The sequence below is a fragment of the Leptodactylus fuscus genome, chromosome 2 (genome assembly GCF_031893055.1).
Source record: "Leptodactylus fuscus isolate aLepFus1 chromosome 2, aLepFus1.hap2, whole genome shotgun sequence".
Classification (NCBI taxonomy): Eukaryota; Metazoa; Chordata; class Amphibia; order Anura; family Leptodactylidae; genus Leptodactylus; species Leptodactylus fuscus.
In genome coordinates this window covers 13,676,690-13,699,294 of record NC_134266.1, presented here as the reverse complement: position 1 = coordinate 13,699,294, position 22,605 = coordinate 13,676,690, and the positions used below count along the sequence as shown (strand labels likewise).

General features: G+C 46.4%; 1 protein-coding gene across 3 annotated transcripts in view; it reads left to right on the top strand.

The window, feature by feature from the left end:
- The window catches only part of SAMSN1 (SAM domain, SH3 domain and nuclear localization signals 1), a 75,046-nt gene extending 57,198 nt beyond the window's left edge, over positions 1-17,848 (top strand). For all 3 annotated transcript variants that reach the window (XM_075263480.1, XM_075263479.1, XM_075263481.1), the window contains 7 exons: positions 3,116-3,187; positions 7,017-7,172; positions 8,410-8,545; positions 9,653-9,804; positions 10,726-10,926; positions 11,695-11,845; positions 17,257-17,848. In XM_075263480.1, the coding sequence (XP_075119581.1) occupies positions 3,116-3,187; positions 7,017-7,172; positions 8,410-8,545; positions 9,653-9,804; positions 10,726-10,926; positions 11,695-11,845; positions 17,257-17,456 (1,068 nt within the window). In that variant the 3' untranslated portion in view covers positions 17,457-17,848. The remainder of the gene's footprint in view (positions 1-3,115; positions 3,188-7,016; positions 7,173-8,409; positions 8,546-9,652; positions 9,805-10,725; positions 10,927-11,694; positions 11,846-17,256) is intronic.
- Positions 17,849-22,605: the final 4,757 nt, after the last annotated feature.

Here is a 22,605-nt window from a genome sequence, read left to right as displayed (position 1 = left end):
GGGTGTCTCTCTCGCTGACACATATGCGGCTGAAGCGAGGAGCTGACCTGTGTCAGCTCCTCACTTCGCCGCTGCCGGCTCTCTCGCTGACACATATGCGGCTGAGCCGGGTTCCGGCTCAGCCGCATATGTGTCACCGAGAGAGGCGGCAGCGGCGAAGTGAGGAGCTGACACAGGTCAGCTCCTCGCTTCAGCCGCATATGTGTCAGCGAGACAGGCGGCAGCGGCGAAGCGAGGAGCTGACCTGTGTCAGCTCCTCGCTTCAGCCCCGTATGTGCTCAACTCAGATCTGCGTCCTCTGGACGCAGATCTGAGTTGAAACAGGACATACAATGACTGCTGCCGGCGCCAGGGGGCCCGGGCCCCCCCCCCATTTTAAAATTTGGCCGGGCCCCTGACGCCAGTAGCAGTAGTACTGGCCTATCGGCGGCCCTGTTTAACAGGATCAGCAAACGTGGCCAGGGATGACTTTGCCCCAGTGGAAAATGTGGGGATGCGTTGGGGATCCATTATGGTGTTCATCAGAACAGAACCTAATGCTTTTAGTTCATAGACCTGCATTTGCACAGCAAAACTCCTGAACGGAGAGTTTGATGCATTGATTTGCAAAGTTTTCAGATGTAGCAAAAGTCAGGTGTAAAGAGACTGCTAGGGAGATTCTCTAGCTCTTCCAAGAGCCACCCAGATCTTCTGGGAAAGTTGGAAAGTATGGTTAAGATCACAATGGCTCAGGTTGCATGATAAATATGGCATAGAGACGGTGTAAAAGTTTAGTTTCCTGCAAAACTTTACACTAAAATGTTGCCACAAAGGCAGCGTTCTGCACCCTCCGGCACACTACCTCTCCCTGCAGGCAGGGTCGGCAAGTTAACTCTATGTACATACTGAACATTTCCTGATTCTTCAACAATACATTACACATACACATGAGTCGACTGATGCCTGGCCATAGAGCGGGTGCACAATCCCTTCCTGCTATGACCAATGTGCGAGCCAGTAAATCTTCCCCAGACTATCTCTGCCAGTCTAACGTTTTAAAGGTCTGCTTCATCTGCCACACCCCTCCTTAGTAAAGGTTCCTACTATCCTCACTGTATCTACTGTGTTTGTGACTTTTTATTTGACCTGTCCCTTTCTACTGTCTTCTGATCTCCTAGTAGTGACCATGGCCTGTTCCTTACTATTGAACCTGTGCTGTCAGCCCTGACCTCAGCCTGTATTGACACTCTGCTTTTGCCTGACCTCTTGTTGCGCTTCACCATTGCCCTTGACCTGCCTGATCAGCCATCACCAACATCAGGACCACTTAACCCGGGGGGTCTCCAGATCCCCATATGGGGTATGAAGGGTGAAAACCAAGGGGGCACAACAGACATCAAACAAATTCTGTGACGTGTAATCCTGCAGTCTTGCAGTCTCAGACTTTCTTCCATTTGATCCCTACTTTGTACTAACTTACATTTAGTAAATGAGTCAGAAGTAAAGGACAGATAGAAATATGACTGCAGGATCAGACTACAAAGAAACTGTAGTCTGTTATCATGGAGACGCATAGTGAATGTAGGAGCTGTAGGCATAAAAACCACCTATTGTGAATCTGTTACATTCATCACTTGGTGTGCACTGAGACGATTGAAAGAAGTTTTTGCTAAGATAAACATCACCTTTAAGGCTTCTTTCCAAAGACCGAGACTTGCCTGTCAAACTCAATCCGTGTGTGCAAGGTTTACCGGGCTGAACTCTATGCGGAGACAGAATTCCCAGCATTAGATTTATCACAGAAGCTAGGTGTCTCCGCCTCTCCTGCAAAATACCGCCCTGTAGGGATTAGGCTGGTAAATCAGGCGCACACATAGAATGAGTTCAAAGGACGAGACATAGTTGTATGAAAGCCTCCTGGACACAGGTAAATATGGAAAACTGAACCCTATATTACCCACACACTGTGAATGATAATGGTGCAGGGACTCCTTGTATTGTAGAATGCCAGGAGTCCCTGCAACTCTACTGTCTCATACTATATATAGTGTGGTCAGTAGGGTCATGGAGATGCAGGGACTCCTTGTATTGTAGAATGCCAGGAGTCCCTGCAACTCTACTGTCTCATGCTATATATCGTGTGGTCAGTAGGGTCATGGAGATGCAGGGACTCCTTGTATTGTAGAATGCCAGGAGTTCCTGCAACTCTACTGTCTCATACTATATATTGTGTGGTCAGTACGGTCATGGAGATGCAAGGACTCCTTGTATTGTAGTTAACTATGACACAAGAAGTCCCAGTCTCTGCACCAGAAATCCAAGAAATATAGGTAGTACATGGCCAGGAGTCCCTGCAGCTCTACTGTCTCATGCTATACATCGTGTGGTCAGTAGGGTCATGGAGATGCAGGGACTCCTTGTATTGTAGTTAACTATGATGCAAGAAGTCCCAGTGTCTGCACCAGAAATCCAAGAAATATAGGTAGTACATGGCCAGGAGTCCCTGCAGCTCTACTGTCTCATACTATATATTGTGTGCTCAGTAGGGTCATGGAGATGCAGGGACTCCTTGTATTGTAGAATGCCAGGAGTCCCTGCAACTCTACTGTCTCATACTATATATAGTGTGGTCAGTACGGTCATGGAGATGCAGGGACTCCTTTTATTGTAGTTAACTATGACGCAAGAAGTCCCAGTCACCATAAATCCAGGAAATATACGGTAGGTAGTATATGGCCTGGATTTTCGAGAACGCATTTGCTCTCCTGCTGGAGGCCTAAGGGAAATCGTGCAAGTCCTGTGGAATGAGTATTCGACAAGAGGTGAGAGTTGGGTAAGGGTAGGCCCTCTTTTTGGACTGGGATTCTGCCCAGAATGGCAACGCCATATACTGACGCTACAGAGCCATTACATATTGGCACATATGGCTACACACCATGAAATTCATCAACAATGTGCGGCAAGCTATACGTAAACAACATTGCCATGGTCCTCAATTGGTAGGTCAATACCTGAAGATAACTGGCCAGTTCAGGAAGATGGATGGCACGGAAATGGGTCACACTTGTACACAGTCTTTATTCTCTCCCTCTGTCATTACAAGCTTTTGTTTAATCGACATCCTCTCTGTTTGCAGCGCACCAGCAGCTTCGGGACCTTTGAACGGTTTAAGAAACCCTCGATTTCCAAGCCAGAAGATCTGAATGAGGTCTGTGTATTGCCGCACGGCGCTGCATTTGTCTATGCTGTACTAATAATTCTATATCTGATCTCAGGATAATTTTTGGAAATGACAGTGTGCCACGTTGCCATCTCTTGAATGGCGCTGTCTAGTTAGCAGGGTTTATGCAGTGTATGAAAGGGAAGGGAGATGAAAGCGCTACGGCTTTGCTGAAGAGATCAGTGGGGAGCTTCTGTCTTCTATTTTTTTCACTCCTCTGACCTTGAGGCTCCTCCTGAGAATTTTTGTCTGTCGAGCGCAGTAATGACTACAAAAACATGTAAGGAGGCGACAAATAGATGAAAACGTAGCATGAGCTAAATGTTGTTTAATGAGGTAAACAGGTAGGTAGAAGGATAGATGGTGGCCATTGATAGCGCACATGAAAGTAAAGCCCCACCTATTATCATTGCCAGAAAATAGTAAACGGTATATACACTTGTTATATTGCTTCTCAATAAAAAAGAAAGCAACTAGGCAAACTGGATTGAAATAAAAAAAAAAACCTCTATTCGTTTTGTGTATACAGCTCCTATGGAGATCCATTTGTCTTCACGGTTGCAGACAACAAAACGCACCAGTACGTTGTCTGATCCGGCAGTCATGTACTAATTTATTCCATCTTCCTCCAATATTCGTCCAGGATCTGAACATTTTTGATACTGATGACCTACGTTTTACCATCAGGTTGGTTGGGGTTCAACACCCAAACTCCAAACCGGTCAGCCAGAAACCATACACCGTATATACTCGAGTATAAGCCGAGTTTTTCAGCACAGTTTTGGGGGAGTCTATGACCAGCCGCAATAGTAATGTATAGAATCTCCCATAAAATAGTGGAAAAAAAGAAGCTTTAAAATATAATAAAAAAATAAAATAAATAAAAGTTGTAAATCCCTCCTTTCCCTAGAATACATATAAAAGTATGAAATGACTGTGACACACATACACATTAGGTATCCCTGTGTCTGACAGTGCCCGGTCTACTGAATATAGGGGATCTGCAGTGCTCCTGTTCCGTCAGGAAGGGGTTAATAGGAGCACTGCAGATCCCCTATATTCAGCCAGGCTGAATTCCAAGTGGGGGAACAAAGACCCGTCCTCAAGCTCAGGGAAGGGGCAGACAGACAACCAAAACACCCCCTCCCCTTCCCCAGCACCTACTGCACCCAAAAACTCCGACCATTTTAATTTTTGAAATTTTCCAGTAGCTGCTGCATTTCCCCCCCTCGGCTTATACTCGAGTCAATAAGTTTTCCCAGTTTTTTGTGGTAAAATTAGGGGCCTCGGCTTATATTCGGGTCGGCTTATACTCGAGTATATACGGTACTAAGTATACAGTAGAAGCAGCCCTGCTCTAATTCAAGTGAATGGGATAGGAATTGCAGTTCCAGGAGACACCGCTATACTATACGTACTGAAAGCTGTATATAGTGTATACAATGGTGGCACTTAGAACTGAACCCCCGTTTCTATTCACGTAAGTATGGCTGTTTCCGGCCTTATACTTCTATATGGCATCCAGCAGCTACAGCAGCTGGTCGGCTCATGGTTCGGGTGTCGGACCATGACTGATCTGATCCTGGTGATTGGTCCTATAGATAGATTATCAGTATCGGATCAGTATCAGATAGCTTCTGCTCCTGGACAACCCCTATAATCTGTAAGTAGAAAGGACGGCCTATGGAAGAGAGCAATGACTAGAAGAACAGACTACAGGCTGGCTTTATTCGTAGTCTGTAACCATGGAGTCACATAGCTGTGCAGAGGAGCTGTCATGTTTTCTTATTAAGACTTCACTATTTATCAGGCTCAGCCCTGTACGTTGTATACTGGTTGTGCTTGGTGTTGCAGTTTAGCCTCATTCGTTTGAATGGGACTAAATAGCACGGTTATGGTTAAAGGGAGTCTGTCACCAAAGCCCAGAAGATTCACCCAGCCGTGTACATAGATAGGTTATGGTCACCTGAATCAAATTGTGCTTTGGAGCAAAAAGGGCATTGTAATTGCTTCAAAGATCTCATCTGCATACTGACAAAAACAGTGATGCCTTGGCAATAAATGCTCCAATTCACAAGGGAAAAACAGTCTGATTTAGGTAAAACTAACCTATCTATCTGCAGGGCTGGGGTGATATGCTGGTTCTGGTGACACTAACCTATCTATCTGCAGGGCTGGGGTGATATGCTGTTTCTGGTGACAGTAACCTATCTATCTGCAGGGCTGGGGTGATATGCTGGTGCTGGTGACAGTAACCTATCTATCTGCAGGGCTGGGGTGATATGCTGGTTCTGGTGACAGTAACCTATCTATCTGCAGGGCTGGGGTGATATGCTGGGTCTGGTGACAGTAACCTATCTATCTGCAGGGCTGGGGTGATATGCTGGTTCTGGAGACACTAACCTATCTATCTGCAGGGCTGGGGTGATATACTGGTTCTGGTGACACTAACCTATCTATCTGCAGGGCTGGGGTGATATGCTGGGTCTGGTGACAGTAACCTATCTATCTGCAGGGCTGGGGTGATATGCTGGTTCTGGAGACACTAACCTATCTATCTGCAGGGCTGGGGTGATATACTGGTTCTGGTGACACTAACCTATCTATCTGCAGGGCTGGGGTGATATGCTGGTTCTGGTGACAGTAACCTATCTATCTGCAGGGCTGGGGTGATATGCTGGGTCTGGTGACAGTAACCTATCTATCTGCAGGGCTGGGGTGATATGCTGGTTCTGGTGACACTAACCTATCTATCTGCAGGGCTGGGGTGATATGCTGGTTCTGGTGACAGTAACCTATCTATCTGCAGGGCTGGGGTGATATGCTGGGTCTGGTGACAGTAACCTATCTATCTGCAGGGCTGGGGTGATATGCTGGTTCTGGAGACACTAACCTATCTATCTGCAGGGCTGGGGTGATATACTGGTTCTGGTGACACTAACCTATCTATCTGCAGGGCTGGGGTGATATGCTGGGTCTGGTGACAGTAACCTATCTATCTGCAGGGCTGGGGTGATATGCTGGTTCTGGAGACACTAACCTATCTATCTGCAGGGCTGGGGTGATATGCTGGTTCTGGAGACACTAACCTATCTATCTGCAGGGCTGGGGTGATATGCTGGTTCTGGAGACACTAACCTATCTATCTGCAGGGCTGGGGTGATATGCTGGGTCTGGTGACAGTAACCTATCTATCTGCAGGACTGGGGTGATATGCTGGATCTGGTGACAGTAACCTATCTATCTGCAGGGCTGGGGTGATATGCTGGGTCTGGTGACACTAACCTATCTATCTGCAGGGCTGGGGTGATATGCTGGTGCTGGTGACAGTAACCTATCTATCTGCAGGGCTGGGGTGATATGCTGGGTCTGGTGACACTAACCTATCTATCTGCAGGGCTGGGGTGATATGCTGGGTCTGGTGACAGTAACCTATCTATCTGCAGGGCTGGGGTGATATGCTGGGTCTGGTGACAGTAACCTATCTATCTGCAGGGCTGGGGTGATATGCTGGTTCTGGTGACAGTAACCTATCTATCTGCAGGGCTGGGGTGATATGCTGGTTCTGGTGACAGTAACCTATCTATCTGCAGGGCTGGGGTGATATGCTGGTTCTGGTGACAGTAACCTATCTATCTGCAGGGCTGGGGTGATATGCTGGTGCTGGTGACAGTAACCTATCTATCTGCAGGGCTGAGACTCCCTTTAAATGGCAAAAAGTTCTCTTTAATTCACAAACAAAGGCAAAATGGTAAAACTATTAAATAGGTTTAGATTTACTGGCAAATAAAATGATGTGTATTCTGTATATAACCAGATGGGTGAAACAGGAAGCGTTTCTGAAGCAGGAGGAGGAGCCTCAGATGGCGATAAGGCGGTGAATAATGCAGGAGGTCTAACTAAGAAAATGAAAGCCATATCACTGACCATGCGGAAGAAGATGGGGAAGAAGTATGTTAAAGCTCTGTCTGAGGTATGGGAACTATTACTAGTCAGGACTTTATATTGAGCTGATTTTAACCCTTTTATATTAACGTAAGGCAACATGCAGACAACCATGATTGAACGGCACGGACAACATACGGACGTCATCCACGTGCCGCCCATACACCACGCATTTTTGCAATGAGCGCTCTCCATTGATCTCTATAAAGAGTGATGGAATGAATAAATTCTCTTATAGATCTGTTACTATCACTTCTAAAGACTGTGTAAAAAGCATATGCAAATCTATTCTCCAGGATGTAATTAGGAGAACAGTGCCTCTGTATGCCGCCCTCTAGAGGGCAGCCTCCTTAACATCATGCATGACTCAGTTAAAAAGTCTAATTAATCATGATGCAGATTTAATTGCCAAATTAGTATTTCTATTCCAAAAGGAACAGATTCCCAGCTATGGACAGTGCTGTTTCGGCCTATTGGGCCTCCTCAGCATAGCGCAGGGAAACTGATTTGGCAGAGTGAGAGACTATAGACCAGGGTCAGGGGATAATTGTACACATCAGGGAGAGTGTGTGCCTACATAGGCGTACGGAGACTTACAAGTTATTCCTGCTCCGCTAGGGATTCTGGGTAAAAAATATGCAAATCTATTCTCCAGGATGTAATTAGGAGAACAGTGCACTCTGTATGCCGCCCTCTAGAGGGCAGCATCTTTAACTGTGTTAGAATTGCTGATGTTTTTGGCAGAATAACCCTTTAAGTGTAAGTTCTCTCCGAATACTTCCACAAACAATTCAAGATATTCAAGAAGGAGGCAGCGCTGGAGAGTTCTCTCGCAGCATTGGGGACGCCCCCAGTGCTGTTTGAGCGTTGGGGCCCACCCCCAGTGCTGTGAGAGAACTCATTTGCATACCATACATGCGAAAACCAGGATTTCTACGGAACGGCGGCGCGGCAGAGGTCCACTACCAGGTCCAGCCACACATATACAAGTACTGCTGTGCAGGCACCATTGCTGAAGCTCCTGTTTTTTTTCTGTTCAATTGGGGGCTGCTACTACCTAAGGACGTTCATAGAAAACCCCTTTATACTAAGATGATGGCCCTTCTTTTTTGGACACGGACAGTATATAGCTATTTGCTGTGTTTGCTACCACACTATATCCTCAGCACACAGTAAACTTCATAGATATCATCAAGACTGAGGTCAACTCTAGAAATAGCTGAACTGTCATTTCGTTACTTATCACATTATTTGTTCTAATTCAGAGTGAAGATGTGGAAGGGACTTTTACTTACCGAGATAGCGATCTGACGGGAGGAGTCGCCACAGAGAAAGTCACTCTCACAGCCAGCGAATCTGTCGAAAGTCTTTATAGTCTGAACAGTGGTCAGAGTTCATCCAGTAAGTGTCCACAAAAATGAAGGTAGCGGAAGGGGTTATCTTACAACACTGCGCTTATCTTATGCGGGGGTTCACATGTAGGAATTTGTAGCAGATTTTTTTCTACTTGACAAAAACTGATGCAGATTTTGAAGCAGATTTTGACGCAGAATTTGAAGCTGCATTTTAAGTGGAATTTGGAGAAGAGTGTCACTGTATATTGACAAATTCTGACGGAAACTGTATTTTCCACCTCCCGTTTATTTCAATGGGAGTTCTCAGATGGAATTCGCCCAAAGAACGAGCAGGATGCTTATTTTTTCCGCTAAAAAAAAAAATATGCTATTGCCTCCCATTGCAATGATGAGGAAACACAGGTGTTAGGGGGAATTTGAGGCAGTTTCCATCTCTATTTTGATGTCAAGTTGCTGCACCCCCTAGTTTTTTTGTTTTTGTGCCACTTTCATGGAAGGGGGGCATGGTGTGAAACTTAATATCCCCTGACCCCTGAAATCTATGCCAGCTGTATGCAAACACAGGGAGAACATACAAACTCCTTGCAGATGCTGTTCCTGGTGGGATTCGAATCCATGACTCCAGTGTTGCAAGGCTGCAGTGCTAAATACTAAGCCACTGTGTTGCCTCAGCTAGCGTAGATTTTAGTGCAGGTGCACGCCCTGCGGAGGGTGCAGACCCTGCGGAGGAAGCACGCCCTGCCGAAGATGCACGCCCTGTGGAGGATGCACGCCCTGTGGAGGATGCACGCCCTGCGGAGGATGCACGCCCTGCGGAGGGTGCACGTCCTGCGGAGGGTGCACGCCCTGCGGAGGGTGCTTGCCCTTCTGAGGGTGCACCTGATTTTAAGAGGAGGCGTGCACTGAGGTTCCATCTCTCATCGCAGGAGATATGAAGACTAGCACCAGCCACTATACAGGGACTGGAGCCAACCGCTTCTGGCTCCATGTCGTGTATAGTATGGGCATTGAAAGTGGTGGGGATAGGCCATGAATAAAAATTCCTGGACAATCCCTTTAAATTCATTGCAGTGACAGTACAAAATAACTAATAAGAATATAAAATGTTTCACTTGGTAACAATGGCATACATACCTGTAACCCTTCGTTGTAGGTGGAGTCACCAGCTGTTCTGATGGTACCAGTAACAGGGATAGCTTTAGACTGGATGATGACATTCCCTACACCGGGCCATTCTGTGGTCGAGCAAGAGTCCATACTGACTTTACCCCTAGCCCGTATGACACAGATTCACTGAAAATCAAGGTAATAAACTGGTAAATGTATCGCATGGGCCTGGTTGTTGTGGCCAAGTGTCAATATAATTTTGGGATCTGTTCACTACAGATGTCTTCAACCTGTGGCTCTATAGCTGGGTAGGAAAACTCCCAATTTCTCCTGGACATGACAGGAGCTGGTTCTGCCGGAGTTTCGTCTGTGACGAGGCGGAGTCTAAGATCGGACCACAATGGAGACTGCTGTGGTCTGATCTTAAACTCCGCCTCCTCACAGACGAGCCTCCGGCAGAACCAGCGTTGATTGGCTGAATGCTGTACACTGTATAGCAATTGGCCAATCAACGCTGGTCAATGCATTCCTATGAGAAAAAGTAAGCTCCCTCGTAACAGCAAGCTGCCAGCTCTCCCAACTAGCAAGGACGAGCCTGCTGCAGAACCAGCGTTGATTTGTCGAATGCTATATAGTGTATAGCATTCAGGCAATTAACGCTGGTTCTGCAGGCGGAGTAAGGGCCGGTTCACATTAGCACTTGCCTCCCATCCAGAAGGAGTCCGCAGGAGGACCCCCCCGAATGGAATATCAGCGCAACTGCAAGCACTGTGCAGTTAAAGCGCAGAGACCCCATAGACTATAATGGGGTCCGTTCGCTTTAACTGCACAGCGCTCCTCCTAAACACTCTCCTCCTGCTACTCCTGGACTTGGTGACTCTCCTTTAGTCGAATTGTGGTTTCCCCTGAAACGAGCATTTTTTCCCTTAGACTTAGAATAGATTCCCTTAGAATATTGAGGCTCTACTCGAAACGAATCTCGAATCTCAAATATTTCACTACTCGCTCATCTCTAGTTATTACCATTTCCAGTTATTACCATGCTGTTCTATCTATGAGCAGTCTACTCTGCTTGCTCCATGTCATGGTGAAGTGACGCTCCTTATTGTTCAATTCCAGAAAGGAGACATCATAGATATTATCTATAAAACACCCATGGGCATCTGGACTGGCATGCTGAACAACAAAGTTGGGAATTTTAAGTTTATCTATGTAGATATCTTATCTGAGGAGGAGGCCCCCAAGAGGATAGTCAGAAGGAAAAGTAAGCGGCCAAGGCCAAAAACACTGCAAGAACTACTGGAAAGATTCAATTTACAGGTAAGAAGCGAGGGAGAATTTCCTTGTTCTGGTCATCTGTCATATCGTCTTCTCTTACAATGATAAATACGTTGATCCTGCCACCTATGTGTCTTCAAGATGCAATAAGATCTTTCATCACCTTCACCAATTCTTGTTTTTAGCATCTGTTAATAGACTCTGATCCATTGATTCCAGCACACTTTACATTTTCTCTCTAGCCCCCGCCATTCCTGAACAACAAGTGCAGGTAGTTTTGGTGCCTCAGGCTCTGTAATGTCAGAAGGGGGGTGTCAAACAGGGGGCAGGATTCAGAACAAAAACACAGCATTTTTCATTGCAGATTTTGCTGAAGTCTTTTGAACCAAAGTCAGGAGGAAGCGCTTAGACATTTTCCTTCTGTAAAATCCGCTCCTGACTTTGGCTCAAAAAACTGCAGCAAAATCTGCAACAAAAAAAACAAAACTGTGACGTTTACACAATGTGGGGCCTTAGCCTAAAGTTTAGAATATGTCATCAATATCAGATAGGTGGGAGGCGGACACCTGGCGCCCCCACTGATCTGCTATTCTCAGCATCTGCTAGTAGAATCAGAAAGCAGACAGCTCTGTACACTGTGTAGTAGCTGTGCTGGGTTACGGCAGATCAACCTTCATTGAATGGCAGACGGTCTGCCAGGAAAAGACTTTTATGAGCACAGCCCAAGAGACTGCAGAGCTACATATACAGTAGTCAGTATAGCCTGAGTATTGGGATGATTTTTTTCTAAGTTGCTGCTCTATTGTACAGGAATATATGTCAAGTCTTCTACTGAATGGATACGAGACCCTTGAAGATCTGAAGGACATAAAGGAAAGTCATCTGTGTGAGCTCAATATCACAAATCCCGAAGAACGAATGAGGCTACTTATCGCCATTGAGAATCTGCAGGACTGTGAATGTGAGTTATTCCATGTTGGGTATGACCATTTCATCCTGCAGGGCTAGTGTTGGCCATGGACTATCTAAAACTGCTCATAGACCGTGTGCAAGAAGGTATTTGGTTCTCTAAAGGGATTGTCCAAGATCAGATACTGATGGCCGGTCCTTAGGATGCGTCAGCAATATCGATTCTCTTCGAGGACTCATGAACATCTCCACTTTTTCCAGGAGACTCCTGGACATTTTGAGGGATGACCGGTATGCATATAGTAGGCCATACACATACAATGATAGTGGAGTGAAAGTCACCTTCTCTGACAACCTTCAGGCACATGGTCCAAAATCTTTATATATATATATATATATATATATATATATATATATATATATATATATATATGTATGTATATTGACCCCTTTATTGGCCCTCACCCTGTCTATTGCTACCTCCTTTGGCCCCCACACTGTGTATTGCCCACTTTACAGGCTCCTCACACGGTAATCCATTAGGTCATTACCTATTGGATTATTCCTGGGGTAAAAGCCAATATTTTAGGGTAAGTTCACACAGGGTTTTTTAGATAGGAACCTGAGATGGAGGCCGCCTCAGGTTCCGATCCAAAAACTGGGTAGTCGCGACTGAAAGCCAGAACATTGCACCAGCATCCAACCGTGCACTCTGCTTCAGATTAGGTCGAATGAATGGGCCTAGTCCGGAGGAGGGAGTGTCTTCAGGCCGAATCGCCAGGTGACTCCGCCTTAAGAATGAATGAGCACCTCGCTTCTTTTTTTCCGAGAGCCAGAAGAAACAGGTCTCGGAAAAGAGACCTGAGCGGCTCCCATTGATTTCAATGGGAGCCATCTTTTTGGTCAGGGTTTTGAGGTGGATACGGCCTGAAAACCCTGACCAAAAAACTCTGTGTGAACTTACCAGTGTCGTAACTAGGAATGGTGGGGCCCTGAGGCGAACTTTTGACATGCCCCCCCCCCTCGACTGACACCGACGCTGAAGACCTTGACCGACCCCCTCCTACGCATTCCTACGCACTCTATTATGCCCCATAGTGGCCCCTGCACACAGTATTATCCCCCATAGTGGCCCCTTCACACAGTATTATCCCCCATAGTGGCCCCTGCACACAGTATTATCCCCCATAGTGGCCCCTGCACACAGTATTATACCCCATAGTGGCCCCTGCACACAGTATTATCCCCCATAGTGGCCCCTGTACACAGTATTATCCCCCATAGTGGCCCCTTCACACAGTATTATCCCCCATAGTGGCCCCTGCACACAGTATTATCCCCCATAGTGGCCCCTTCACACAGTATTATCCCCCATAGTGGCCCCTTCACACAGTATTATCCCCCATAGTGGCCCCTGCACACAGTATTATCCCAATAGTGGTCCCTGCACACAGTATTATCCCCCATAGTGGCCCCTGTACACAGTATTATCCCCCATAGTGGCCCCTGCACACAGTATTATCCCCCATAGTGGCCCCTTCACACAGTATTATCCCCCATAGTGGCCCCTGCACACAGTATTATCCCAATAGTGGCCCCTGCACACAGTATTATCCCCCATAGTGGCCCTTGCACACAGTATTATCCCCCATAGTGGCCCCTGCACACAGTATTATCCCCCATAGTGGCCCCTGCACACACTATTATCCCCCATAGTGGACCCTACACACAGTATTATCCCCCATAGTGGCCCCTGCACACAGTTTTATCCCCCATAGTGGCCCATGCACACAGTATTATCCCCCATAGTGGCCCCTGCACACAGTATTATCCCCCATAGTGACCCCTGCACACAGTATTATCCCCCATAGTGACCCCTGCACACAGTATTATGTCCCATAGTGGCCCCTGTATACAGTATTATGCCCCATAGTGGCCCCTGCACACAGTACTGTACCCCATAGTGGCCCCTGCACACAGTATTATGTCCCATAGTGGCCCCTGTACACAGTATTATGCCCCATAGTGGCCCCTGCAAACAGTACTGTACCCCATAGTGGCCCCTGCACACAGTATTATGTCCCATAGTGGCCCCTGCACACACTATTATGCCCCATAGTGGCCCCTGCACACAGTACTGTACCCCATAGTGACCGCTGCACACAGTATTATCCCCCATAGTGGCCCCTGCACACAGTATTATGTCCCATAGTGGCCCCTGCACACAGTATTATCCCCCATAGTGGCCCCTGCACACAGTATTATCCCCCATAGTGGCCCCTGCACACAGTATTATCCCCCATAGTGGCCCCTGCACACAGTATTATCCCCCATAGTAGCCCCTGCACACAGTATTATCCCCCATAGTGGCCCCTGCACACAGTATTATCCCCCATAGTGGCCCCTGCACACAGTATTATCCCCCATAGTGGCCCCTGCACACAGTATTATCCCCCATAGTAGCCCCTGCACACAGTATTATGTCCCACTGTGGACACCCATAAACAATTATTATACTCTGGGGTCTTTTCAGACCCCAGAGTATAATAATTTGGAAACCCAGGGGGAGAAAAACATAATAAAAACCTCTGTTACTCACCTATCTCCTACACTGTCGGCCTCTGAAGTAGTCCATCTTCAATGATGTTAAACGTCACATGACCGGGATGCAGGCCGGGGTCATGAAATGCCAGATGACTAGGCCGAAGTCTGCACGGATCGTGGAGAGGTAAGTAATAGTGTTTATGTTTCTTACTTCTCCTGGTCCGCCAATCATTATACTCGGTGGTCCGAAAAGACACCCCCCCCCCCCCCGAGTATAATGATAGCAGCGGTAGCGGCTGTCGCCGGGCCCCTAATGTCCCTGGCCCTGTGGCAGCTGCCTCTGCTGCTATGGCGGTAGTTACGCCACTGGAACTTACCCTTGCTCACCAATCCCTGCTCCTGTCCAGGCCCGCCTCCTCTTCCGTTTCCAGGGGGCGCCACACCATACATACTCCACTGAAACTGGGGTAGTACATCTCGGCTTCATTGCATAGCCATTGGGCTTTAGTGAAGAACTGTACCGCTTGAGGATATTCAGGTGTTTTTTATACAACCCTGGGGTGGACAGGTGTAGGAATATTTGGGACACCAAACCAAGGATCAGTAAGGACCCGTTAATGGTTTAGTATCCCATATTCTCCAATAAGGTTTCCTTTAAGAGTCCGATTGCCGCAAAAGTCCTCAATAACAGACATACACGGCCTACCGTCTCCTTACATCTATTAGTTAATGAGCGGCACGGCGGGCAGAGAGCGACTAATATATATGTATGCAGAAATGGATTTGTTTCATTAGTTTACACTGCAAATCTTTCCGCATTTGACTGATAAAAGGATAAAAGAAGCCCCCAAACATTTCAGCAGACAAATCTTAAAAGCTGGCGCACATGCCATTATCTTCAGGTGCTCCCGCTCAGCAGGCTCCAAAGCAGATCTTGACTTTGAAAATACACGTAGGATTAGACTTTATAGGTCAGAGCTTCATAGGGGTTTCAGGTAATCCCAGGAAAGTTAATATAAGGACAGGCGAGAAGCATTAGGAAGATTCATGGGATTAGAGGTGCTGAAAAATGTCAGTTTTAAGAGTCTTTTACTACGGTGTAATACTTGTATGTGTTAACTTTTAAGATATGTATTCTGTCATTGAAAGAAGGTAACTAGTCTCATATAGGCTGGAGATGGAACCCATTCAGATGAACTCGTACTACTTACATTGCACCTAGGGAAGGGCTCATCATAATCTATTAGGTATCAATGTCAGGCTATGTTCACCACACTACCGTTATCAATAGCCATTGCTGTCATCCGTCATAGGATAAGAGCAACAGACATTAACTGTAGCAAAGTACTGGAGCTTTCCAATTCTCCTGTGATGGAGGAGAACAACCTACCCTTAGGCTGAGTTCACACAGGGTATTTTTGTCAGGATTTTGAGGCCGTATCCGCCTCAAAATCCTGACCAAAAAGACGACTTCCATTGAAAGTAATGGGAGTCAGTCAGTTTGTTCCGGCTCCCGCAGAAAAGAACGGACATGCTCATTCTTCAGGCCTGAAGATGCTCCCTCCTCCCAACTAGGTCCATTCATTGGGCCTAATCCGAAGCGGAGTGCGCGGCTGGGTGCCGGTGCAGGGCTGAGAACTTGAGGCGGCCTCTGCCTCAGGTTCCTGTCCAAAAAACCCATGCAAATCTGTCTCCCATGATGTTAATATAGAGAGACAGTACCTCAGTCATGCAGCCCACTAGGGCGATCTCCCTTTAGCATCATGCCCGACCTTCCAGAGGCCTTTGCTGCAATGATGTGGGATTTTACCAAGTCAGCCGAGGACAGCTGTTTCAATCTGTTTGGATCTCTTCAGCCCGGCGCAGAGAAGACTGACTTGGCAGAAGTGAGAGGCTTCTAGACAGGGTTAAGGGGATATTGTCACTCCTTAGGGAGAGACCACCATGTAGGTGTGTGGAGACTTATTAAGCCATTTGCGCTCCATTGTGAGGGATAGAGCGCCCCCTAGTGGGCTGCGTGACTGAGGCACTGTCTCCCTATACAGACAGATTTGCATATTCTTCCCATGATCCCTCACAGTGGAGGACAAATGGCTTACTAAGTCTCCACACACTTACATGGTGGTCTCTCCCTAAGGAGTGACAATATCCTCTTAACCAAAAAACCCGGCCTTAGGATACGTTCACACAGGGTTTATTGGACCAGAATCTGAGGCCACCTCAGGTTCCAGTCCAAAATATGGTAGCTGCGACTGAATGCCAGTGCATTGCACCAGCATCCAGTTGCACAGTCCGCTCCAGATTAGGCCCAAATGAATGGGCCTAGTCGGGAGGACGGAGTGTCTTCAGGCCGACTCCACCTGAAAGAATGAGCATGTCGCTTCTTTTCCGGCTCCTGGAAAAAAGAACTGACCGGCTCCCATTGATTTCAATGGGAGATGTCTTTTTGGTTAGGATTTTGAGGCGGATACGGCCTCAAAATCCTGACCAAAAAAACCCGTGTGAACTTACCCTTAGACTGCATGCACAGGTCTGAATGTGCCATCTGAGGGGCTTCCAATGGTCCGTTTTGTTCCGATGAAAATAGAGAAGGTCCTATCCTGCTCCGTGTCATAGGAATAGAACACATTAGTACATATATATAGATATGTGATACATAGTAATATAAAATACAGTATATATATATATATATATATATATATATATATATACTATAGTACTGGACAGATAAATACTACTAGATATATAATAGATAGACAACAGATAGCTATGAGCTCATATATATCAGCTAGACAGACAGATCAATAGATAGAAACACTGCACAGATATTTCCATCTCGGCTCAGTGGTACGGTTTATTTCTGCTCTTTTTTAGTACATGTCACTTAGCAGACTAATGTTCCTGTTGTTGTTTTGACAGGTGAACAAGAATCCGGCAATGACTCGGTGCCGCTGACGCTCAGCCCTGACACCGCTGCAAACAAATGTGAACTAAGTGACTGTCCAAGAGATTCGGGATGTTACATTACATTGGAGAATTCAGAAAACAGCAAAGATGATGTCGAGTCAGAAAAATTGTGTGAATCTGTACAGAAAATCACCATTACCAAATCCCCCTAACAAGCCGTCACTTGGACATTTGTCAGAACCCGCACCACTAAGGGCTCAGGCCTGCTTTCACAATTTCCACATGGCCGGCTTGTCAGCTCTTCGCAGACTGTTTAGGTGTGAAGTTCTGTGGCAGATCTGCCCTTCTAGGAGAATTTATTAACGATGTAGAAAACAGCAGACGGAGCCGAGGCGCGGTGGATGGGCAGCGGCTCACAGGGGGGCGCTACTTTCCAGGGGGCTCACATATCAATAGCGTTGTGACAAGACGCCGTGGGCTGCACCACATCCAATATTTCAAGGAACTCCTATCTAGTACTAGACAGCTGGTGTCTTCATATTGGGTACCAGCACCTTACATGGGAACTCATCTGCTGAGCTGATATAACTAAGCACTCAATATCCCATCTTTCAAGCGACCACCCAAAATTAGGTTAAAAAGTGGTCTCCTGTGGGGTGGTCTTCTCAAAAGAGATGGTTAATATGGAAAACGGAAAATCCGTCAGGTAAAATGTGCTCTTCTGAAAGACATGTTGTTTAGGAGAGGTTGTACTTGCCATGGGTGGTGCTAGAGACTTTTCCTTTTTTCCATCATGCAGAACCGATTCACATACCGTTTCCTAAACTTCCCAGGGGATCATTCATGGCCTTGAAGTCAGGTATTGACTTGTAGGGTTGTCACCTTCCAATGGGTGGTGCTAGAGGAGAAACAGTTTGCATTATTTTTACCAGCAGGTAGACATCGTATAAGGTGCAACCCTATGTAAGAATATTGATATCACCATGGATGGTGCCAAGTGACTCAGCTCTGCTACAGCTCTAAGCTACTTGGTTTTTTATTGTATGATATATGTTGGTTATTATAGAACAATGAATATTTTTGCACATTTGCTACAAAAAAAATAATGAAATTCCAAACCTGGTAGTGGTGCAAAATCTGTAATGGGGACCCACTTACCTTGTGCTATCTGTAATACTGGGGTCTCCTTATGTTGTAGAGAGGCCTTTGGACCCTCTCGGGCTCTGGAGGTGGCTACCTCTGGACCCCCTATAGCTTTGCCCCTGGATAACTCTCTGTTTTTGTAATAGTAACACATGCACGCTAAACTGAACCAAGTGTTCATGTCTACATAGAGGTTGAGAGGAATAGCTGTCAAACTAATATTTGTTGGCTGGTAACTATTGAATGTTTATGGCTATACCCCCACTGATCCAACCTTATGCCCCCCCCCCCCCAATGTTCCCTAGGCGACTGTCAGCTCTGCCCGCCCTTTATCACTGACCCCTAGACATTAGGGATAGATGGAAACTATACTGTAAATATTTGTGCCTTTACTACATTGTATCTATGTACTACATTGTCTATAGCCACACAGCATATATACTCTGCACCTATAATGACAGCCTATATTATTATTACATACCCTGTATTATACTTTAGTCTATATACCCCATATTGTATAGATATCACTTCAGCTCTGTACCCACAGACATTCCCCGCAGGCACTTTATATATCCTGCAACTTTATGCGAACAGATACCTTATATCATGTTCATCAACACAACGCTATACCCACAGATACTACTCTATATACCCTGCACATCCATATCTGCACATATATACAGTACTATGTAAAGCAAGAAGGCTTTCAGAAATTGAAGGTGTCCACTTACCTGCACAGATCCGCTGCCGCTCCCCGTTGTTCTCGCTCCTCTTCTCTCTCATTTACAGGCCTTCAGAGCACGGTACGCGCCCCCGCTTCCCTAGACTAGTGTTAGAAATGCTGGAAGTAGGCAGGGCTTGTTGTGGCTTAGGAGAGTGTGGGCAGGTACAGGGCAGGGAGACATGAGTGCATCACTCACATCTCCCCTCCCAGTACCTGCCTACACTCTCCTAAGCCACAAGCCCCGCCTTCTTCCTAGGTCTGTAACACTAACCTGGGAGCTAGGGGCGCTCACGGCCCTCTGAAAGCCTGTAAATGAGAGAGAACTGGACCGAGAAGAACGGGGAAGCGACAGCGGATCTGTGCAGGTAAGTGGACTATACTATTCTGTTTCCTCCCTGCTGTGCCGTATACTTGGCTCTGCTACATCTCAGATGTAGCAGAGCTGAGTATACGGTAAAACAGGAATGAAGAGGAAGAGTGGCAGGCTGCGGTAAATCACTCTGTGCTGCGCTGCTATGAGATGAGCGAGTACTCTTCGAAACTGTCATTTCGAATAGCACGCTCCCATAGGAATGAATGGACACAGTGGCGCACAGGGGGTTAAGCGGCCGGACGCCGGCACAGGCTGTGTGCCGGCTGCATCCATTCATTCCTATGGGAGCGTGCTATTTGGAACAGCAGTTTCGAATAGTACTCGCTCATCTCTACATTCTTTGTTAGCTTTTCGCACAATGCTTGGCCAGTAGCAAAGCATTGTGGGAAATAACCTCCGACCTCAATCCCGCCTATAAAGATCGGGATCGGAATTCCGATCACAATCGTGAGATTTACTCGATCGACGATCGGAGTCTGATCTTTTCGGATCCCGATCGCTCAACCCTAATTGTTAGTACTGTTTGTGATCTGCAGCACTTTCCATATCATCTGTACATGGATGCTACAGAGCTGCATTCATAATTCTGCCTCTGTCTATAATCCCACTGACAGAAGCTGAACTTGTGTTATACATGGGGCAGTGTTTTCCTCTACATTAGACGACTGTGCAACGTTTGGTGCCAACATGGCGTTTCCCAGAATGCAGGGACCCGGGCGAGCAGTGTCCATACTCTAGTATACGAAAGTCATAGAGGGGACGGCAGCTCTCCATCTGGCTTGAGCCTCCGTATGTCACAATTTCCACTTCCTAAACTGATAATTTAGCTAGAATCTTCTTGGGCGGACACCCATATGATGACAGGTACCCTTCAGTTAGTCGGGACGTGTAGGCCTTAGGTATATGTATCACCCTGTATTTCCATGTACAGGACTCCTCCAATTGTGTGGACTAGTGGAAATCTTCTATGTGTTTTTCTAGATATGCGATTAGTTCTATGAACTATTTTTTTTTACTTTGCCTCTTTTTACATTTTCATACGTTATGTGTTTTCATATATGAAGTGGATTTTGTATAAATCGTGTAGAAAGGATTTGGTAATAAAGAACATTATTGGTAAAAGTTGCGATTTTATGAATTTTTTATGTTAATCTTTATGAGCAGAAGAACTGAATTTAATCCTATAGGTGTGTGCAGGGGCCACTATGGGACATTATACTTTATAGAGGGGCCACTATGGGACATTATACTGGGTGTAGGGGCCACTATGGGATATAATACTGTGTACAGGGGACACTATGGGGGATAATACTGTGTGCAGGGGCCACTATGGGATATAATACTGTGTACAGGGGACACTATGGGGGATAATACTGTGTGCAGGGGCCACTATGGGGGATAATACTGTGTGGAGGGGCCACTATGGGACATGGTACTAACTGTGTGGAGGGGCCACTATCCTAACCCCCAATTAATATCAGATAGTAGGAGATCCAAAAAACCCCCTTCCCACCCCCCAACTCAAACACTCTGATCAGCTAATCTCAGATACACAGAAAATGGAGCAGGAAGCAGACAGCGCCGTTCTCTGTATAGTGGCTGAACTGAGTCACTATAGATTAACCCTCTGGCCACAACACAAAGAATGGAGCTATCTTCTTCTGGCTTCATTCTATAAGTATCAGCTCCTGGAACAGCTGATCCATTGGAGTGACAAATGTTAGACATTAGGACAGATTATCAATAGTCCAGAAATCCCCTTTAAGGTTTCCAGCCTCTGGCACGAAGAAAGATCCTATTCACTGACAACAAGCAGAGATCTTCATTGTGCAATGGCGAAGCTTTACTTACCCCAAACCATTTATTGTCTTGTAAATGGACCGTGTAATACACCGCTGAATAGGTCTATTCCTGCTCCACCAAAAATAATCATTTACAAAAACTTTCCAGGGTTATTGCTCACAGTTATCATCTCTACAGGAGTAGGACAGGATTTCTTAGGTGTTTAACCGTCACCGTCTCATAAGAAGGTCTGAAATTTTACATCTGATGTGTAAAGAGGATTTGAGATAACAATAGAAAGACACTGAAAATAATCCATAGATAACATCAAGTTACCATTAATAAAGCAGGTATATATATATATATATATATATATATATATATATATATATATATATCCTGAGGTGCACAGAGATCTGTATCTTCTGTATCGTGCACGCTATGTGTCAGCTTCACCATCACTGACCTCAATGTGTATAAATATTATAAGTAAAAGCTGCAGCCGAGGTGACGAGCGCACAAGGGATATTTTTCCACTGGTATAGACTGCCATCTGCTGGTGCACATAAGAAACACAACTGAAATTAAAAAAACACTAGTGCATGGATTTTGTGTTGGAAAATTAATATTTTTGACCTTAAAGAGGACCTTTCACCACTTTTGGGCACATGCAGTGTTATATACTGCTGGAAAGCTGACAGTGCGCTGAATTCAGCACACTGTCGGCTTTCCCGATCTGTGCCCGGTGTAAAAAGCTTATGGTGCCGGTACCGTAGTGCTCTATGGTCAGAAGGGCGTTTCTGACCATTAGCCAGAGACGTCCTTCTGCCTCGCGGCGCCTATCGCGCTGTGCTGTGGAGCGGGGAGGAACGCCCCCTCCCTCTCCTGATAATGCTCGTCTATGGACGAGCGCTGTGAGCAGAGGGAGGGGGCGTTCCTCCCGGCTCCACAGCACAGCGCGATAGGCGCCGCGAGGCAGAAGGACGTCTCTGGCTAATGGTCAGAAACGCCCTTCTGACCAGAGAGCACTACGGTACCGGCACCGTAAGCTTTTTACACCGGGCACAGATCGGGAAAGCCGACAGTGTGCTGAATTCAGCGCACTGTCAGCTTTCCAGCAGTATATAACACTGCATGTGCCCAAAAGTGGTGAAAGGACCTCTTTAAGGCTAAGGCCCCACGGGCCGTATCCGCAGCACTAAAGCGCTACGGGAAGAACCGCTGTGTGAATGCATTGCGGTTCTTTCTGCAGCGCTTTTAAGAGAGAGTTCGCAGAGTTTTCCTCCGCGGACTTTCTCTTAACATTATATCTATGGGAAAGCCGCCGGCATTTCCGTAG